Source organism: Penicillium malachiteum (genome assembly GCF_028827825.1).
Source record: "Penicillium malachiteum strain IBT 17515 chromosome Unknown utg000004l:1.0-4883003.0:1.0-4884900.0, whole genome shotgun sequence".
In the NCBI taxonomy this organism is placed as follows: Eukaryota; Fungi; Ascomycota; class Eurotiomycetes; order Eurotiales; family Aspergillaceae; genus Penicillium; species Penicillium malachiteum.
Genome location: NW_026643097.1, coordinates 3846140 through 3862485, shown reverse-complemented (window position 1 = coordinate 3862485; position 16346 = coordinate 3846140). Strand labels below are relative to the sequence as shown.

At 48.5% G+C, this 16346-nt stretch overlaps 5 protein-coding genes across 5 annotated transcripts; 1 reads left to right on the top strand and 4 right to left on the bottom strand.

The window, feature by feature from the left end:
- Positions 1-26: 26 nt before the first annotated feature.
- N7483_009530 (uncharacterized protein) lies at positions 27-1024 on the bottom strand (the record flags this gene model as incomplete). Its single annotated transcript, XM_057092957.1, has 2 exons — positions 27-268; positions 1012-1024. 2 exons carry the CDS (start codon positions 1022-1024, stop codon positions 27-29), a joined length of 255 nt encoding a protein of 84 aa, XP_056944131.1.
- Positions 1025-1143: 119 nt separating this feature from the next.
- N7483_009529 (uncharacterized protein) lies at positions 1144-5760 on the bottom strand (the record flags this gene model as incomplete). Its single annotated transcript, XM_057092956.1, has 5 exons — positions 1144-1763; positions 1824-2474; positions 2533-5313; positions 5381-5663; positions 5719-5760. The coding sequence occupies 5 exons, from the start codon at positions 5758-5760 to the stop codon at positions 1144-1146; spliced, it is 4377 nt and encodes a 1458-aa protein (XP_056944130.1).
- Positions 5761-6137: 377 nt separating this feature from the next.
- On the top strand, positions 6138-8379 carry N7483_009528 (WD repeat NOL10/ENP2 family protein; the record flags this gene model as incomplete). The annotated part of the gene is made up of 2 exons (XM_057092955.1): positions 6138-6354; positions 6443-8379. The coding sequence occupies 2 exons, from the start codon at positions 6138-6140 to the stop codon at positions 8377-8379; spliced, it is 2154 nt and encodes a 717-aa protein (XP_056944129.1).
- A 946-nt stretch (positions 8380-9325) lies between these two features.
- Positions 9326-12400, bottom strand: N7483_009527 (uncharacterized protein; the record flags this gene model as incomplete). Its single annotated transcript, XM_057092954.1, has 3 exons — positions 9326-11890; positions 11984-12082; positions 12149-12400. The coding sequence occupies 3 exons, from the start codon at positions 12398-12400 to the stop codon at positions 9326-9328; spliced, it is 2916 nt and encodes a 971-aa protein (XP_056944128.1).
- Positions 12401-13814: 1414 nt separating this feature from the next.
- On the bottom strand, positions 13815-15124 carry N7483_009526 (uncharacterized protein; the record flags this gene model as incomplete). Its single annotated transcript, XM_057092953.1, has 2 exons — positions 13815-14277; positions 14334-15124. The coding sequence occupies 2 exons, from the start codon at positions 15122-15124 to the stop codon at positions 13815-13817; spliced, it is 1254 nt and encodes a 417-aa protein (XP_056944127.1).
- Positions 15125-16346: the final 1222 nt, after the last annotated feature.

Below are 16346 nucleotides of genomic sequence, written 5' to 3'. Positions count from 1 at the left end.
AAACCCTACTCCATTTTAGCTTCCAGCTACACGAAGCTCCAGACCTCCACAATTATCCACCACGACCCACCAGGGTCCAGGTCGACAAGATGGTGAAGCGCAACATCACTATTGCTATTATCATCATTGTGCTCTTCCTGCTCCTTGCAATTGCAGGATTTGCCATCTGGGCTGCCCAGAACCGTGTCGCTTTCTTCTCCAAGAAGAAGGAAGGAGACGAGGAGGAAGGTGAGGGAGGAGGGTGACTCTGGCACCCATGGACCTACACCTAAAGACGAAGTTTGAAAGCTTCTACCCTTTTGGTGTTATCTCCATTTTTTGTCCACGTCTTCCTGCCTTGATTTATGCCTCGCCTTGATTTATGCCTCGCCTTGGTTTCTACTTCGCCTTGGTTTCTGCCTCGCCTTGATTTATGCCTCGATCCGTTACCTCGATTTGTTGCCTCGAAACTCAGACCAAAACACCGTACGATACCCCATCTCGCCAATTCTGACTCTGTTTGCCTCTTTCCGTTTTTATCTTATGAGCCGATATGACTCAAGTGCTACGACCTTTGACCTCTTTATGCCACATCCACGATTCTTGTACAACCTACCCAATTACGCCTTTCCAGGTGTATACTTCGATGTTGATTATTCTAAGGAGTTGATATGGTGAATCCTGGAATGTTTATGATTATTCTTTTGTTCGGGTTTTCCATTTATGTTTTCTTTCCGCATCCTGTCACGATATCTTTATGTTCTTCATATTACGATATGCGATGATCAATCCAAATAGCATTTACTTATGACAACATCGAACTCCTTCCGATAAATAGTAATAATCTACATCAATCCAATATTGATGTCCTCCGAGTCCGTATATGTAAACAAACTTCAAGTTGAATGCGAAGATGAGAGAAATGCAGGTAGTATGGAAGTATGCTGCTCATTCCCCGAAAAATCAAATTCATCCCGCCGATGGTATATCCGCTTCTCACTTCCTTCCTAATCATCAATGCATGCAACGTACCCAGAAGAACCATGATGTAGGTACAAAAAGAGAAACAATATGAGAAAAGGACAAGAAAGAAAAGAAAACGCAAATTCGACTCAAATCCCAGAACGCCGTCGCCAATCCTTGATATGACCATGATATTGTGCCTTAGAAGACATAACTGAGGAGCTCTTGTGCTCGAAGTGCAGTCGCGATGTGCCAGGGTAAGGTATTCTCTTGTACACTGCGCATACCTCTTGCTCGCGCCAAAGATGAGAGATCCCGGTACATCCCTAGAATGTCCTTGAGGACTGCTTCGTGGGCGGACGCAGGCCGCTGAGAGTGAATTAGATTGGCGGTCATCGTGAATACACCATCGTTGTCGGAAATGCCTTTGCGGCGAAGAAGATACCCGCTAGCCAGCGCGGGGCGGAATTCGGTAACATGAGGAGAACTGTTGAGACGATGGGAGAGGACAACAGCCCATGATTCATCCATAATGTCAGTGAGCACGACATCGGAGTCTGGCTCAAAGGAGGGATCGGTAGGTGTGGGGGCATTGTAGGTTGCGCTGGGGGTGAGAGAATTGCCGGATTGCTCAGGTGAAGCGACGCTGACGCTTGGGTTGGGAGTTGAGATGGGGGTAGATGAAAAGTTGAGCACGTTGGTGGTCATTTGCGATGGGGTTGCTTCGAGTACCAACTCGGGGATAGTGCTAACAGTCATCACTGTCAGATCTATAAAGCCTGGTCGCAATTTATTCTGTTGGTCAACAAGAGTACTCCAAGCTGTGAGAGAGATTAGCAAACTGCCTGGCCTAATACGACTTGTGATGATATCTTTCTTACCTTCCACTTCCTCGGGGTCGATAGGCTCGCAATTGACCAAGATCATCTTCCACCGAGCTTGGAACTTGTCCATAATATGCCGAGTGGTTGCCCATATCTCGTTTCGGATTTCTGCGAAAGCCCTGGTCGTGCCTCGGTTACGATAACGGAGACAGTAGGACATGCTAGTCTGAATGGATCCAGTTCCATCTGTCCATGAGACAGAAACCCATCGTTGATCAGAACTCTTGGAACACGCGATATGAAGACTGCGTCCATCTTGAAGAGGGGAAGCTTTGTCGGGCGCGAGTCGGAAGTTGATAGCTTTGGGCAAGGGATCGGCCAGGAGAACAGCCGGGGCACATAATAGAGGGCTTACGCTTGATTCCTTCGGTCGACAGCGACTATAAACTTCGAAAGATAGGTTCATATACTCTGACTGTGTGGGGACGACCATGGAATCCTGGGACATGATGAAACTCAGTGGGATAATCTGCAACACGACCTCGTTGATAGGCTGTCCTTGTTGACGATCGGTGTCCGCGGCTATTTGTTGAAAAAGATGCCAAAAAGCCGCGCAGATATCAGCTAATGCTGCAGCGTGCGGAAATGGATTGACAATGTATACAACGCAATTGTCCGCGCTAGGTGAGTACTGCGATAGATCGGTCCCTATCGAAATGCGTGTAAGTAAGGTCAATGGTAGAAAGGAGTGATTTATCTAACTTACCCAGTTCTTCGCATATACTCTTCAAGGACTGCATCATGGAGGCATAGCTGGAAGTTTCAGAATCCCACGATTTTAGCCCATTCTCAAATGCCATTGATTTGTCGCCTCTGGAATGACTGCCTAGATTACAGCTCTGGTAATGAAGACCAAAGAGGCTTAAGAACGCATCGGCCGCTTTTGTTGCGGCATAGGGATGGATGCAATAAGCAGAGATATCCTTTGCCCCATGGGCAGGCTCAAGACCAAATGTTTCCCAAAAAGAAATAGAGGGCGGAAGTGCTTCCAAGTACTCCTTGCCTCTGCGCATTCGGACGTGCGGAGCCGGTATCTTCGCAATCAAGCCCTTAGGTATCTCTTTAGACGCCGGTTGAGAAGGCGCTACTTGTAGATCATCTCGTAATGATATGTAGCTTTTGAGATCGAGTTTTGAAGCCTCACCCAGAGAGCTTGAATCTTCCAGATAAGTACGCCAACTCAAGTTTTCGCATTCAAGGCCAAAAAGGTCGATGCAGCCGCCAAGCGAATGATTCAGGGATGACTGCGTGACTTGGTCTATCAGAAGTTGAACGATTGAAATCTGGTCTTCCTTTCGCACAATGACAGGGAGTTGCTGAGCAGGAAAGGAAGAAAAATACCCAGTGAAAGTCCAATCCGAGAAATTCGCAAGGAAGTTTCCCAAGAACGCAGAGTTTTCGACTTTAAAATTTCCAGTTGGATCTGGGGCACCTGCAGACTTAGCTGGCGACATTGCAGACTGAATATCGGATTCAGATGGCACTCTCTTTCTTTTCAAAGACAAGAGCGTTGGTGGGCTTGGGGCACTCTCAGAGGACATGTCATCACTGTCATAGCTTGTTTCGCTATCAGACGAGTCCGATTGCGCCTGATTGCTGTTCGCCAATGTATTAGGCGTGGCACCCTTGCCTGCGAGCTTTCCCTGGGTGGTATTAGACCCGACTCGGCCACGGTGCGGGATTCCAATGGTGGGAATAGCATTCGAAAGTTGATCTGAGGCATCAGGCGCATTTCCAGAAAAGAACCAAAATTTACCGGCAGATCCATACTTCTGATCCCAGTCTCCAAGTTTCTTCTCAAAGGCAACAGGTTGGTAGTGACCTTGTTGAGTACGACTGTGATCAGAGCGTCCGGGATCTTGTTTCTGCGCCCCCGAAAAGAGAATCTTTTTAACTTCCACAGGACTCAAGGGTGGACTAATTATAGTCGGACCCTCTGAGGGTGGTGACGGTGCAGGCGAAGGTGATTTCATAGGCTCATCAACTGGTTCTGGCTCATTCCGGGCCTCTTCCGTGGTGTTTACTTCCTTCACTACCGTTCCAGCGACATCCGGAGCCGCTGGAGTGACAGCAGTAGTTGTGGCAGTATCATCTACCGAAATCTCCTCGGGTTTATTCTCCTCTTTCAAGACAGGCTGCTCAGCCTCCTCCGGCTGAGCATTAGGTGCATCAGTATCCATGTCCTCGAATTCCGGATCATCGAAAAAGCTGAAATCCGCATCCGTGATTCCCTTCGAGCCAAAATCCCGGTCTTTCATCTCTCCGAAAAGATCTTCGTCATCGCTAGCATCATAGTGTCCTGTTCCGACATCCATATCGGGAGACAGCTCAGCATTAGGAATACTTTTCGGGTTCTGTGCCATGGCCGGGGAGAGATTATTCGAATATGTATCATCGGGAAATAGGTCGTTCTGAGCCGTGTTACTATTGATTCCAACCACGGCTGCCCCGTCCGGCGGAGTGGGATACACGAGGTTGGCAGCCGGGAGGTCAGGATATTGAGCCATTCGAGCAAGACTCTCAAACCCATCTAAACTGTCTGCTTTGGGCGATGTCATGTTTTCGTCTTTGGATGGCGGTTCCTCTATTATAGGAACGGGTTGTTTTTGGTGATTTGCTAAAATAGAGTCGACCTGCGATGGCCATCGCTCAGCGAAGTCAAGCGGGTCATCTGTGGACCCTAGAGGCCATGAATTGCGGATGCTGGGACTTTGCACTTGAGAACTGACTCGTCTAAAGCAGAATCGAGCTGGCCACAACATGCGTTTCAATGGGAGAGGGGATTGAGCTTCATCATTTTGCCGTCGCGTCTCTCCAGATAATCTTGCGAAAAATGGCTCCCATACTTCGATTTCAACCCACGGCTCCTCTTCGTTCGTGTCAACATGCAAGCCAAAATTCAGTAGCCATTGAGCCACATCTGATTTCCACTGTGCTTTTCTTGGAGCCCAAGTTACAGAAGCCGGCACACCAGGCGAGACGGCAGTTGGGGATTCGACGTTAGCAGTGACCAGCCTTGCAACGGTTCCATTTGGAGAAAGCCAGAGATCTGTACCCTGTTGAAGTTGAGCTAGATCTGCCATATCATATTGGGGACTGTGGAGGCGCTGGATGCCATCTTGAGCGATTGTTTGCGTGGAAATTGTTAATGTGCCCGTAGCGTTCAGCTGGACATACAATGTTGTTAGACAAGCTCGAGCAAAGGAGCTCTCATTATCAACACGTGGACTTTCATACCCCACAGCTTCGACGGCCGTAAAAAGGGTGCGAGATCCGAGCGGTAGAGCGCCATGAGAGCGAATAAATTGAAGACTGATTGCCCCGGTAACGGCAGATATAAAAGAGGCATATATAGCTGCAGAGCTACTATAGCCATCCGGTCGTCTAGCTGCAGGCTGACCTTGTTGGGGTCTTTGCTGCCCAGTTTGGACTTCGGATGAAAGGCTTCTAACCAAGTCGTGTGACGTGATGCTGCCCGATGCGGAGACTAGTTTACTTTTTATTAGTACTTATCAATATGTAAATGTTGGGCTCTTATCATTCAATGACCATACCTTTGAGTATAGTCGTGTCAACTGATATCCGTTTGGATACTTCTGTTCCTTCGGTGATATACAAGGTGTTCAAGCTTTCGAAGTCTGGAGTGGGGGAGAAAACCCACAGCCCGAGTCGCCTCGGACATGAAGCTAAACAGTTCAGATTTCGTAATTTACCCTCTAGGTCTTTCAGGCGACCAAGATGCTTTAAAATAGTATAGCCATTGGCAGGACCTTCCGGTTGATTCGCAATGCCTGGCTCTTCTGTGTAGATTCTCCAAAAGATCGTGGAGAAGCCATCCTAAGAGGGTCTCCAGGTCAGTTATGACTCCCGAGAGTTTGGCGATTACACTTACAATAAGATGAACGTTGGTGCTTGCACCTCCGGGAAAGTCCATGATTTAGCGGTCGCGGACAACCCCGGGAGCCTTGTCAAATAGAGATATGGATCGTGGTCGGATCTGGGAGTCATTTCCAGGATTGAAGGGCACTTTGTTCAGAACCACACGCGCGCATCGCTAGATATAATAAGCGCACACCCATCAGAAGGGTCGAGTCATCCTTGAATCAAACAGTGACGCGCTCATCTAGATTGTCGCAAATGCAAAACACCGAGTTGCTGCGCAATTCCGGGGGAAGTTGAAACGGAGAACGCTCGGACCAATCAGCGAGATCCGCAGCGGTACATCACGTGGGCCCTATCGCTATCATTTTCTTTTTTTTTTTAATCTTCGCGATAACTCGTTAACGACGACAAGGTCGACATTTCTCAACCATGAAGTTGTCAAATCAGTCAGAGGTGCCCGTGTACACCATCTCGGGCTCTAACACTGCTCGTCCACTCCCAGAATGGCTTGCGAAACGCAGAAAGCGCAGCTTGAAAGATGATCCCGAGTATGCGAACCGAGTGGAGTTGCTACAGGATTTCGAGTTCGAAGAAGCTAGCCAGTGTGTACGAGTCAGTGAAGATGGTGAATGGGTGATGAGTACAGGTAAGCACTTGAAAATATGGAAACTACTACTAGTAGTAGAGCGCAGCTCCCATATCCTTGAAGATGTATATTAACGAATCCTTCTCAGGAACCTACAAACCACAAATCCATACCCATTATCTCCCTCAACTCTCTCTATCCTGGGCTCGTCATACAGTGGCCCTTAACACAACTTTCCTCCTTCTATCTTCCGACTACTCCAAATCCCTCCACCTCCAATCCGACCGATCCCTCGAATTCCACACTCCATCCGGATGCCACTACACAACCCGCTTGCCGCGATACGGCCGTGATCTAGTATTTGACCGACAATCGACCGAGGCGCTCATTCCTTCCGTCGGTGTTAACCAAGATGGTATGGGTGAAGTTTTCAGGCTCAACCTGGAGATGGGAAGGTACATGCGCAGTTTTGAGGTAGATGTTGGTGGAGACGATTTTACTTCCGCTGGAGGCGGTACCCTGCAGGGTGGTATTAACACCGGATCAATTAACACTGGTGCTATTGCTGAGGAGAGTCACAATTTGCTTGCTTTTGGTACATCTATTGGAACGGTGGAGTTGTGGGATCCTAGAGCCAAGGGCCGGGCTGGTGTTCTTTTGCCACCTACTACACAATTCAGCACCGATGAAGGACGAGCTGAGATTACTGCTTTGGAGTTCCACCGTTCAGGATTGACTCTTGGAACTGGTTCCTCAAACGGTCTCATCCATCTTTATGATCTGCGATCTCCAATGCCTCTTCTCAAGAAGGACCAAGGATACGGTTTCCCCATCCACACACTCAAGTTCCTCCAGCCCTCGACTGCGACCCGTGAGGCAACTCTCGACCCCAAAATTATGTCCGCCGATAAGCGTATTATCAAGATCTGGGATCCTCGCGATGGTACCCCATGGACCTCTGTGGAGCCGGCGGTGGATATCAACTCGGTTGCTTGGTGCAAGGACAGTGGAATGCTCCTCACAGCCAACGAGGGCCGACAACAGCACTCATTCTTCATTCCCCAGCTGGGACCTGCTCCAAAGTGGTGTTCTTTCCTGGACAACTTGGTGGAAGAGATGGCGGAGGACCCCAACGACCCCAACGCTTTCACCAGCTCCCAGGCTGGTGCTGTCTACGACAACTTCAAGTTCTTGACGGTTCCTCAGCTCCGTACCTTGAACCTGGAGCACCTTATCGGTCGCACCAACCTTTTGCGACCATACATGCACGGTTACTTCGTGGCACAGAGATTGTACGAGGAGGCGAGATTAATCACCAACCCGTACATCTGGGAGGAGGAGCGTGCCAAGCGCGTGAAGGAGAAGATCGACAAGGAGCGCGAGAGCCGTATCCGTGGCAAGAAGAAGGCTGCTGTGAAGGTGAACAAGAGACTCGCAGAGAAATTGATGGACGCCGAGGAGAAGGCTGAGCGCAAGAGAGCCCAGCGTGTTCTGGAGCGTGGTGGAGATGCCGACATGGTCGACGCTCCCGCAACTACATCCGAATCCAAGACTGCCCTTGGTGACAGCCGTTTCGCCAAGCTGTTCGAAGATGAAGACTTCGCCATTGATGAGACATCCCATGAATTCAAGCTCATCAACCCTAGCACCAAACCCCAACCCGAAAGAAAAGAACGTGGCCTTACAGCTGTCGAACAAGAAGCTGTCGATGAGGTCCCCGGATCCAGCGATGATGATTCCGGTTCCGAAGCCGAGCCAACAAGACATACCAAGGAGGGAGCTACTAAGAAGATTTCCTCCGCCGATTACAAGCGTACAAAGCGAGCTCCACCTCGTATGCAGGTTTCTTCTTCAGCACGCACTACTTCTACACGCGATCGTTCATTCGGCTCTCGTGCTCAGAACATGAAGGCTAGACACCGCCCCTCACGCTCTGGTGGTGCTGTCGGCGAGCGGGAAGTTAGCTTCATGCCTGCTTCCAAGTCCAAGAAGGATAAGCCCGAAGTGCAATATGATAAGACCGCTTCCTCGTTCCGCTCTAAGGACCGTCGCAGTGCTTCGAATAATGCCTTCCGGGGTATGTGAGCTGGTAATTAGTGCTGGTGCCCACGGTGCCATGTCATTAAATTCTCACATTCCAGTATGGAACTGATCCGGTCTGAGATTATGAGCTAGGTTGGAACCAACCTCAACCCAGTCAGGATGCACTTATCAAAGTTTGTACAAAGCTGAGGGCTAAGATTCAAGCTGATTGTTGAAACTTCCCATCCTGATAGGAAAGACCGTTGCTTAGTCCTTTCCAGGGTTTTCATCTTCTAGCATGTCAGCTGGATATGTATTCTTATCATGCATACGTTCAATGATGGTCTTTTTTGCATCTAGAGCCTAATTCGTTAGATACCTTTTGCTCGAGTTTGGAGAAATAAAAGTTTGCCGTTTCAATACAACTCATATCTACTCGAGATTCAACTTGAAGTTCACTTGGATTTTCAATTTTGTGTAAAATTTAACTTCAGTTCTAAGTAAATCAAGCCGCCTAAAACGCAAGTATATCATGGCAAAAGAACAATTGAAAAGGGAACTGGAAACAAAACATCCAAAACACAGACCGTGTTATCATGAAGAATGACCCAAGCTAGAAACAAATTTAAGAGCAAAGCGCCAGGGAAACATAACTTCGTATCGATCATGCAGACTGTAGCAAATAATCTCCCTATACCCAGGGATGAGATGAAATGAAAATAACACGAAAATTTGACGAAATGAAGAAACCCAAAGTTGAAAGTAGAAGTAACCAGAAATTCTATTCACATATGAATCATTTTGAAAAAAAGAAGAAAAAAAAACGCAAGTGTAGCTGGGGTATTCGAAAACTCACGGTTGGGCGATAGACCCCTGAAAACAACCCTGGATGGAACCAGGGGAACAAGAAAGCAAAGCAAAGAAAAAGAGGAAGGAAAAGAAGAAAAGAAAAACTAAAGATGAGAGAGCATGGTAGAAGTTAGTTCCAGCTGGAACTCCAGCTCCACGTCTACCACCTGGCTCGTCGAGCGCTACCAGTGGAGCCACCGCCGTGATTGCTCAGACGATTTTCCTCCACGCTGCGGCGAGGGCCCCCGAAATCGCTCATTGCAAAGAGCAGGGGCTCATCATCCTCATACTGGGATGGAGGAGGGTGGCGGCTAGGTCGACGGGAAGCAAGCCGCATCTCCATCGAGATCCCGCTATTGCTACCGCTGGCATTTCCATCCCGCTCTGCATCTCGTTCAGTGAGATGAGGCGGGATGGTAGCTCCGCGGGCAAGGCTGCTCGATGCAGAGCTGAGGGATTGAGGACCATCGCAGGATCCTCGACCAGGTGCAGAGAAACGGGGCTGGTACAGATGCGGCACATTGGATGATGTGGATGCCGCAGCTGGTACCGAGACAGTCTGCTCTCGCAGGACTGTAGCCTCTCGACTTCGTGTAGATGTAGCTGGGCCTCCACGTGCAGTTCTGGCACTGGGGTCCTCTGCCCATAAAGCTGGACCGGCTCCAGGTTGAGCGGCGTCTACGTCGCCACCATCACTCTCGCGCCGATAGGCTCCCCCAAGACTGACGCTTCGAATGCCATACGTGAAAATCTCGTCATCATCAGGGACGGTAGTTCGTCCGCGCTGGGCGGCGGAACTAGAGCGACGATAGGCTGGTGCGAAGGGTTGTGGGGAGGTCGGGATATCGATCGCAGCTGCAGTAGCTGGGTCACGTTGCGTTGTCTCCCTGCTGGGATTCTCTTCTAAAGGAGATTCTGGCTCAATTCGAGGAAGTCGGTGACCCAATTCACCTTGAATATCATCTGCCACACTGTTCGAGCTCAGGCGTGATCTGATAGCAGGTGTATGTGGGGTATGGGGAGAGATGGGTTTGCCAGGAGAAGAGGCCGAGGATATCGAAGTACCAGCAACCATGGGAGGTACCCCGGAAAGCTGTTTGCTCGAGGATGGCGATGAACGTTGCAAGTGAGTGGATGCCATCATCGAATCTGCCAATGTAGCAAATGATGCACGCATACGTTGATAAGGTCCGAGATTAATTATGCGAGGTCCCTGGGAGCTGGCCCCGTGGGTGGAAGAGCCAGGTCGATCGAACAGATCTTTCTGGGAGTCGAGAAGTTTCAGGAACTCACGAATGTTTTCGTCTTCCGCGTGAATGGATTCTGCACTTGTCCCAGTGGCGTCTACCAGTGAGCCAGAACCAGGCTGGACATTAGATGACGCAGCACTCGCCTTGCCGCTGGAATTGTCATCGTCGATCTTTGGCACTCCACCGGAAGATGGACGGCCACGACGGTGGCTGAAGGAACTACTAAATCGGGAGATTGGAGCCGGCTTTGGAGAGGCGGAATTGGAGGAGGAAATGGCTTGCTCTGCAACAATAGAGGAGGGTCGACGTGCTGAGGCAGCAGTAGAAGGAGGGGGCATGAACCGGGAGTTCACAGATGTTCCTGTAGAGCCTCCTCGTGGTGCAGAAGCGGTTCGGGGAGAAACGCCCAGAGGTGTGTCGGCCAAAGCGGGAGAGGCAGAGAGGGGAGGTGCTTTAAAAGGTTGGAATGAAATGGATGGGCGACGAGCAGATCTTGCACTTGCACCCTCACTTGCAAGTTGAGCAGTCCGACCTCCTACAGCCCCGATATTTGCAGGAGGCAGCAGCTTCTTATTAAACGATGAATCCGTGGGCGAGGGGGAATTTGGACCAATATCTCTTACAGCACGCAACGCTGAAATTGGACTTGTGCCAGTTCCTGGACCTCCGTGGTGGTATGTTGACATGCTCCCATACGCACGCGAAATATCTGGATCCTCTACCGCTCTTCTCCCAACAGGAACCGATCCAACTTCAGGGTTGGCACCGACATTAGGCATAAGCTCTCTAGGCAAGGAGGGCCGAAAGAGATCCTCAGTATCCCCCATGAAGCGGGAACTCAAGAGCGCCTCTGAATCCTCGACTCGGAAATCACAATTCGTCCGATACAAGACCTCAGCGGAGAAACGACCGACAGGGCAGTCTGCCACTCCAAAGTTGTATTTATCGACCACATCATCCTGCCCATTATACAACGGAACTGTTAAGCTGTCAAACTCTGGTTCTTGTCGAGATCTTTCCACAATCCGATATTGAATCTGCAAAGCGGGACTGGTTTGCATCTTTGCGTTGCGCTTTGAGAACCTATATGCGGGCAAGAACTTGGAATAAGTGAACAAGGATCGGAATATCACGATGCTCTTCTTGTATACATTCGGCAGGTTGGATCCCATGTCAGCAGAAGGACTGCCTGACGAAGGCGTCAACTCCATTTTCCATCGTTCCAGGATGATCTCGTCTGATTTTGGCTGGCTTTGCTTGGAACCCTTGCCTTTCAAGTTCGCAAGGGATTCACGAACATCCCATCGCTTTCCAAAATCGTCCAGAATGGCGAGACATTGATTATCCGCAAGAGCTTCGGTAGTTATGTATGTTTCGATGATGAGGGGCGGTGGTCGATCGGTCATGAGATCGCAAGTTCGCCATATCGTCAACGGATCTCGCAGGACATCGGTATCATCTATCTCGACATTGAACTGGTATCATAAAAATATGAAGTAGTTAGCAATTTCCATTTAATTTTGGCAAAACCAAAGCGAAGACCAATTAGGATTTCCAACAAGACATACCCAGCGGTTGATTCTCGGTTCCGGATCATCCCCTCTGTAGGAGAGGGGAAGATCTACACGAGAACTAATAATTATCAAAGCTGATTTTGCGAAGTAGCTCTGGGGAGAAAAAAAGAAGAAAATTAGCATAGAACCAGGATGGTGTGGGACCTTCTGGGGGCATACCGATACAATCTGGCTCAGCTTGACCATAGCTTCACGTGGAGGAGCGAGCCCTCTTGTTTGTCCAGAATGACTTGTCCCAGGACCGATGCCTAATCCACGAGTCTGGTATGTTCTTAAGTCAACGGTGGGGGAAGGTGGCGCCGAGTCTGAGTCTCTGGGGTCATTGCGAACCGTGCCCAGAGTGCTTGGGATGTTTGGATTGGAGGGGAACCTAGGCGCCGGCACCGACGAGGGGCCTCGGTTTTGATGCATGATTGGGAATCTCTTTTGAGAAGAGAATCAGTGGGATACGTATGCGGATGAGATTTGGGATTGCACACGAGCTTACCCCAATAAATGGAAGCTGGGGGGAGCGTGTGCTATCAGTAGGGGAATTCCGTTATCAGGAGTGCGATGCGAGAGAGATGGAGTCGGTAAAGACGGCCATGCTAAAGAAAAAATGGACGAAGGAGGAGAGATGGACAATCTAAAGTCACACCGTAAGAGAAAAAAGAGTGATAAATCGTGGGATCAAACAATGAGAGAAGTTAAGCACATCGTTGAAACCGGAGCCTAAGGGACCTTCAGTACAAGCTTCTCCGCATAAATGAACCCTGGCAAATCAGTGTAGCGAGAGACGCTTCACAGCGCGGAGAATCCGTTGTGAAACCTTATGGGTAAAAGACCATGAAAGCCATGATGTGGGGGGGTTTATAATGTTATTAATGAGGAACTGGGGGACAGTGAGTTTTGGGGAGAAGGAGAAGGCGGAGATTGTCTGTGACGCACACCCGGTGACTCGGTCTCGAGCAAGACTACGCCACTCCACAGCTGATCACAACCGTTTACATGATTTCTTCTTTTTCTTTTTTCTTTTTTTTTTATTATATTGATGCTTGTTATTTCTATAGAGAAAAGCAATATGAAGACAAAGTTATTATCGGTGGTTTTATAAACAGGGTCTTGTTTTATAAAGAACTAAGGGTTCTTTATGGTCAAAGATAAGGGGATAAGAGCGGATGATCACGAAATCCACCTGATCGACACGAGTTCGTGAATGAGATGCTATGATAAGCTCTAGAAAGGGTTTAAAAAAAAGATAATATGTGAATGACTCACATACTAAGACAATATAAGAATGACCAATGAACAGAAAAAAGAAAAGAAAAGACTTCTAGGGCTGACATCTCCCATTATCCTCCAGGGCTTAGATGGTCGAGCCCCCTTTCAAATGCGGCGCAGAGCCGCGGAGAGATGACGCAAGTGAGCACGAAATAAGAATTATTAAAGCTAATTTATAAAATGAAGAAGATATCTAGAGGCTCTAGAGGAGAAATTAGATATGATTATATTAGGATAAACATTATAAACAAAAGTATGTACTATAAAGTAATAAATATGATTCAAATCACCTCAGTGCTTATCGAGAACATTGAATCTGAAAATGATCTGAAATTGATTGTCCCCGGTCCTTCCCGTTCCCCACAGTAGATCCTCTACCAGGATTTTATAGTTAATCCAGCCCTGCAGAGATAGGGGATACAGAGAGAACAAGATAAGGAAGAGTCTGGTTAGATTCTACCAAGATACCACATCCAGTAACAGTTCAAGATCATTCTCAAGATTGGAATCACTCGTTCCCAGAATGTCTAGAACCTCAATGATCTTCACCAGGATAGGTTCAAGTTCAACCCCCCAAGGCAATTGGGTTGAGGATACTGGTTAACTCACTATTGCTGGAGCAACCAGTCGTAGTGTTGCCTGCAAAGGCAGACTGAATAAAGCTAACCGCAGCGGGCAGACCAATAAGCTCGGTTGTGGCATGACCACCATTCCCGTACGTGGTGAAACTAACATCCGCGCCATAGCCACACCATGCATCATATAAGGCTGAAGCGTTCGCGTACGGAATAATCTCATCCTGGGAAGCATGATACATGAAGACGGGCGCGGTCGGGGTCTCATCCTCGTTCACACCCATCGTATTCTGCTTTAGGACAGACTGGATAGTCGCGTTATAAATAAGACCTTCACCCAGAGTGTTGATAGTGGTGGAAAGGATAGACTGCTCAGCAAAATCAAGGATATCTCCAACAGCACAGGTGCTCCGAGCGGCATCGAGAACAGAACGGCCCTTTGTTGTCAGGACACTGTCCAAAATAGGATTCATTTCAGCACCATAAGCAGTGGAGGAAGATAGTCCAACCACGCCAGGGGAAGAAATCCGCTAAACAGGGTGTCCTCAATGAACATGAAAGTACCAGTAAGATTTGCTGGAGTACCACCATGGGCCCAACCCTTTATGTCAAGGTCGGGGGCATAGTTAGGATGGAGGGAAGCAGCCCATCCAGTTGCAATGGCACCGCCGGAATAGCCAGTGCCAACAATCATAGGTGTACTGCTAGAGAGGCCCAGAGTATCAAAGTTGCTCACTGCACGCATACCATCCAAAACACCCATTCCAGCTAGACGACCCGGCCCGAACGCTGCTTCTGGCCCTTCATAGTCAGGAGAAACAACAATGTAGCCGAGAAGCAGGTAGGCCTGAAGGAGCAACTGTTCAGCAGAAGATATGATATCTGTCTGAGCCGCTCCAAGCTGATAATTATAGCTGGGGTCACAGATTGTCGCCGAACTATCGTAGGCCGTCTGGAAGGAAACAAATCGATCCGTCTTGGGATTCGTGGGCTTGAAAATTGTGGTCACGGTAGCAATTGCGGAGCCGTTAATGGCGGTGGTGCGGTATAAAAGCTGGTAAGCTTCCACTGGATCTGGAATGAGGCCTAGGAAAGCGACAGTGATGGTGCGCTGACGCAAGATAGTTCCGGGTTCTTCGGATTCATAGCCTGCTGGAGGTTGATAAAAAGGATCCTCACTCGGGACTTCGGGTGTCGAACGAGACGGATGATGTGGGACTGTTGGAAGAGCAGATGCAAGCCCTAGGAGGAATGTAATCAAGGCTACCAGGGCCAACCGTACCGAAGAGCTGGAGACCATATTGGAATGAGATATCACTTGAAGCTTGAGGTCAAGACTTCAAGTGAGTCTCTCTCCGATGGGAGTTGGTTATATAATGGCTCCAGAGGTATGATGAATGTGATTGAATCGACCAACCGAGGCAGCATAATATTGACGTCCGCGGGTCACGGTTGATCCCATGGCCCCTGAGGATATAATTCCTCTCTAAGCTAGACCGAAAAAAATGGCACACCGCCCAAGCAGTGGATGCTTCGGATGAATCACATCAATATATCACATATTTATTAGTATTCTGTGATTTTTCAATAGATATCACCCGGTTTTCTTCAGGGATAACCTGGTAATCATAATGTGCCTGAACCAGCGGGTTCTCATCGCTCGTTCCTTGGGTCATTGTCGGGCAAACTTTAGGATAAGCGACTCCAATGATCTGCTTAACCCCGCACCCCGGACGTCTCCCCAGGGCTATGATCGACAGGAAACACATCCTTTGCCCTACCGGAGCGGATACTCGGAGCCAAGCTATGGTCTGATGCGACCCTCCATGAAGAATATTCGCGATGACGCATGTGCCTGAATCCTGCCGAATGACTGACAGGGACCCCTCGCATGTAAGCGACCAGGTCAGCAACGTTAAAATCAGGGATTGGACTCTTAGCCAGAGGGGTCCAAATCTTGGGAGCAGATACCGAGGAAGGACATCTAAGTTGCAGGAAAATTAGTCACTTATAGGGTTCATTCAAGGAATGTTAGCTTTATAGTCTCACCGAACTGATGGTCCCACTAGTATTCACATATATTAATGTTGCCCCACGGTATCCGAATCCATAGTAGCAAGTTTCATCTCATCTGAGCTAGAATATGGACAAACAATGATTTCGAAAAGAGAAAATCTCTTGAAGAATCTGATAAACAAATCTATATTATTTACTAGGCGGTGAGATGGGTGCACGACATAGATTTTAGACGATCCTTGCTAGACTTGAATGTACTAGTAACCCAAATATGGGGTTAGGGTCCATAAACTATATGACTACATAGTTATACGATATCTAACGGGGCAGGCTGGAGTCTAAATGCGCGACTTGAACAATCGGACGAAGTCTAAATCTATTCATTTCTTCTCTTCACGTGTAAAACTCTATGGTCTGAGCTCGGATGCAAACTCTATAATGTCCATGATTTAATTTAGCAAAGACCTGAAGTTGGGAAGACGCGGAGAAGAAAAATGAAATGAAAA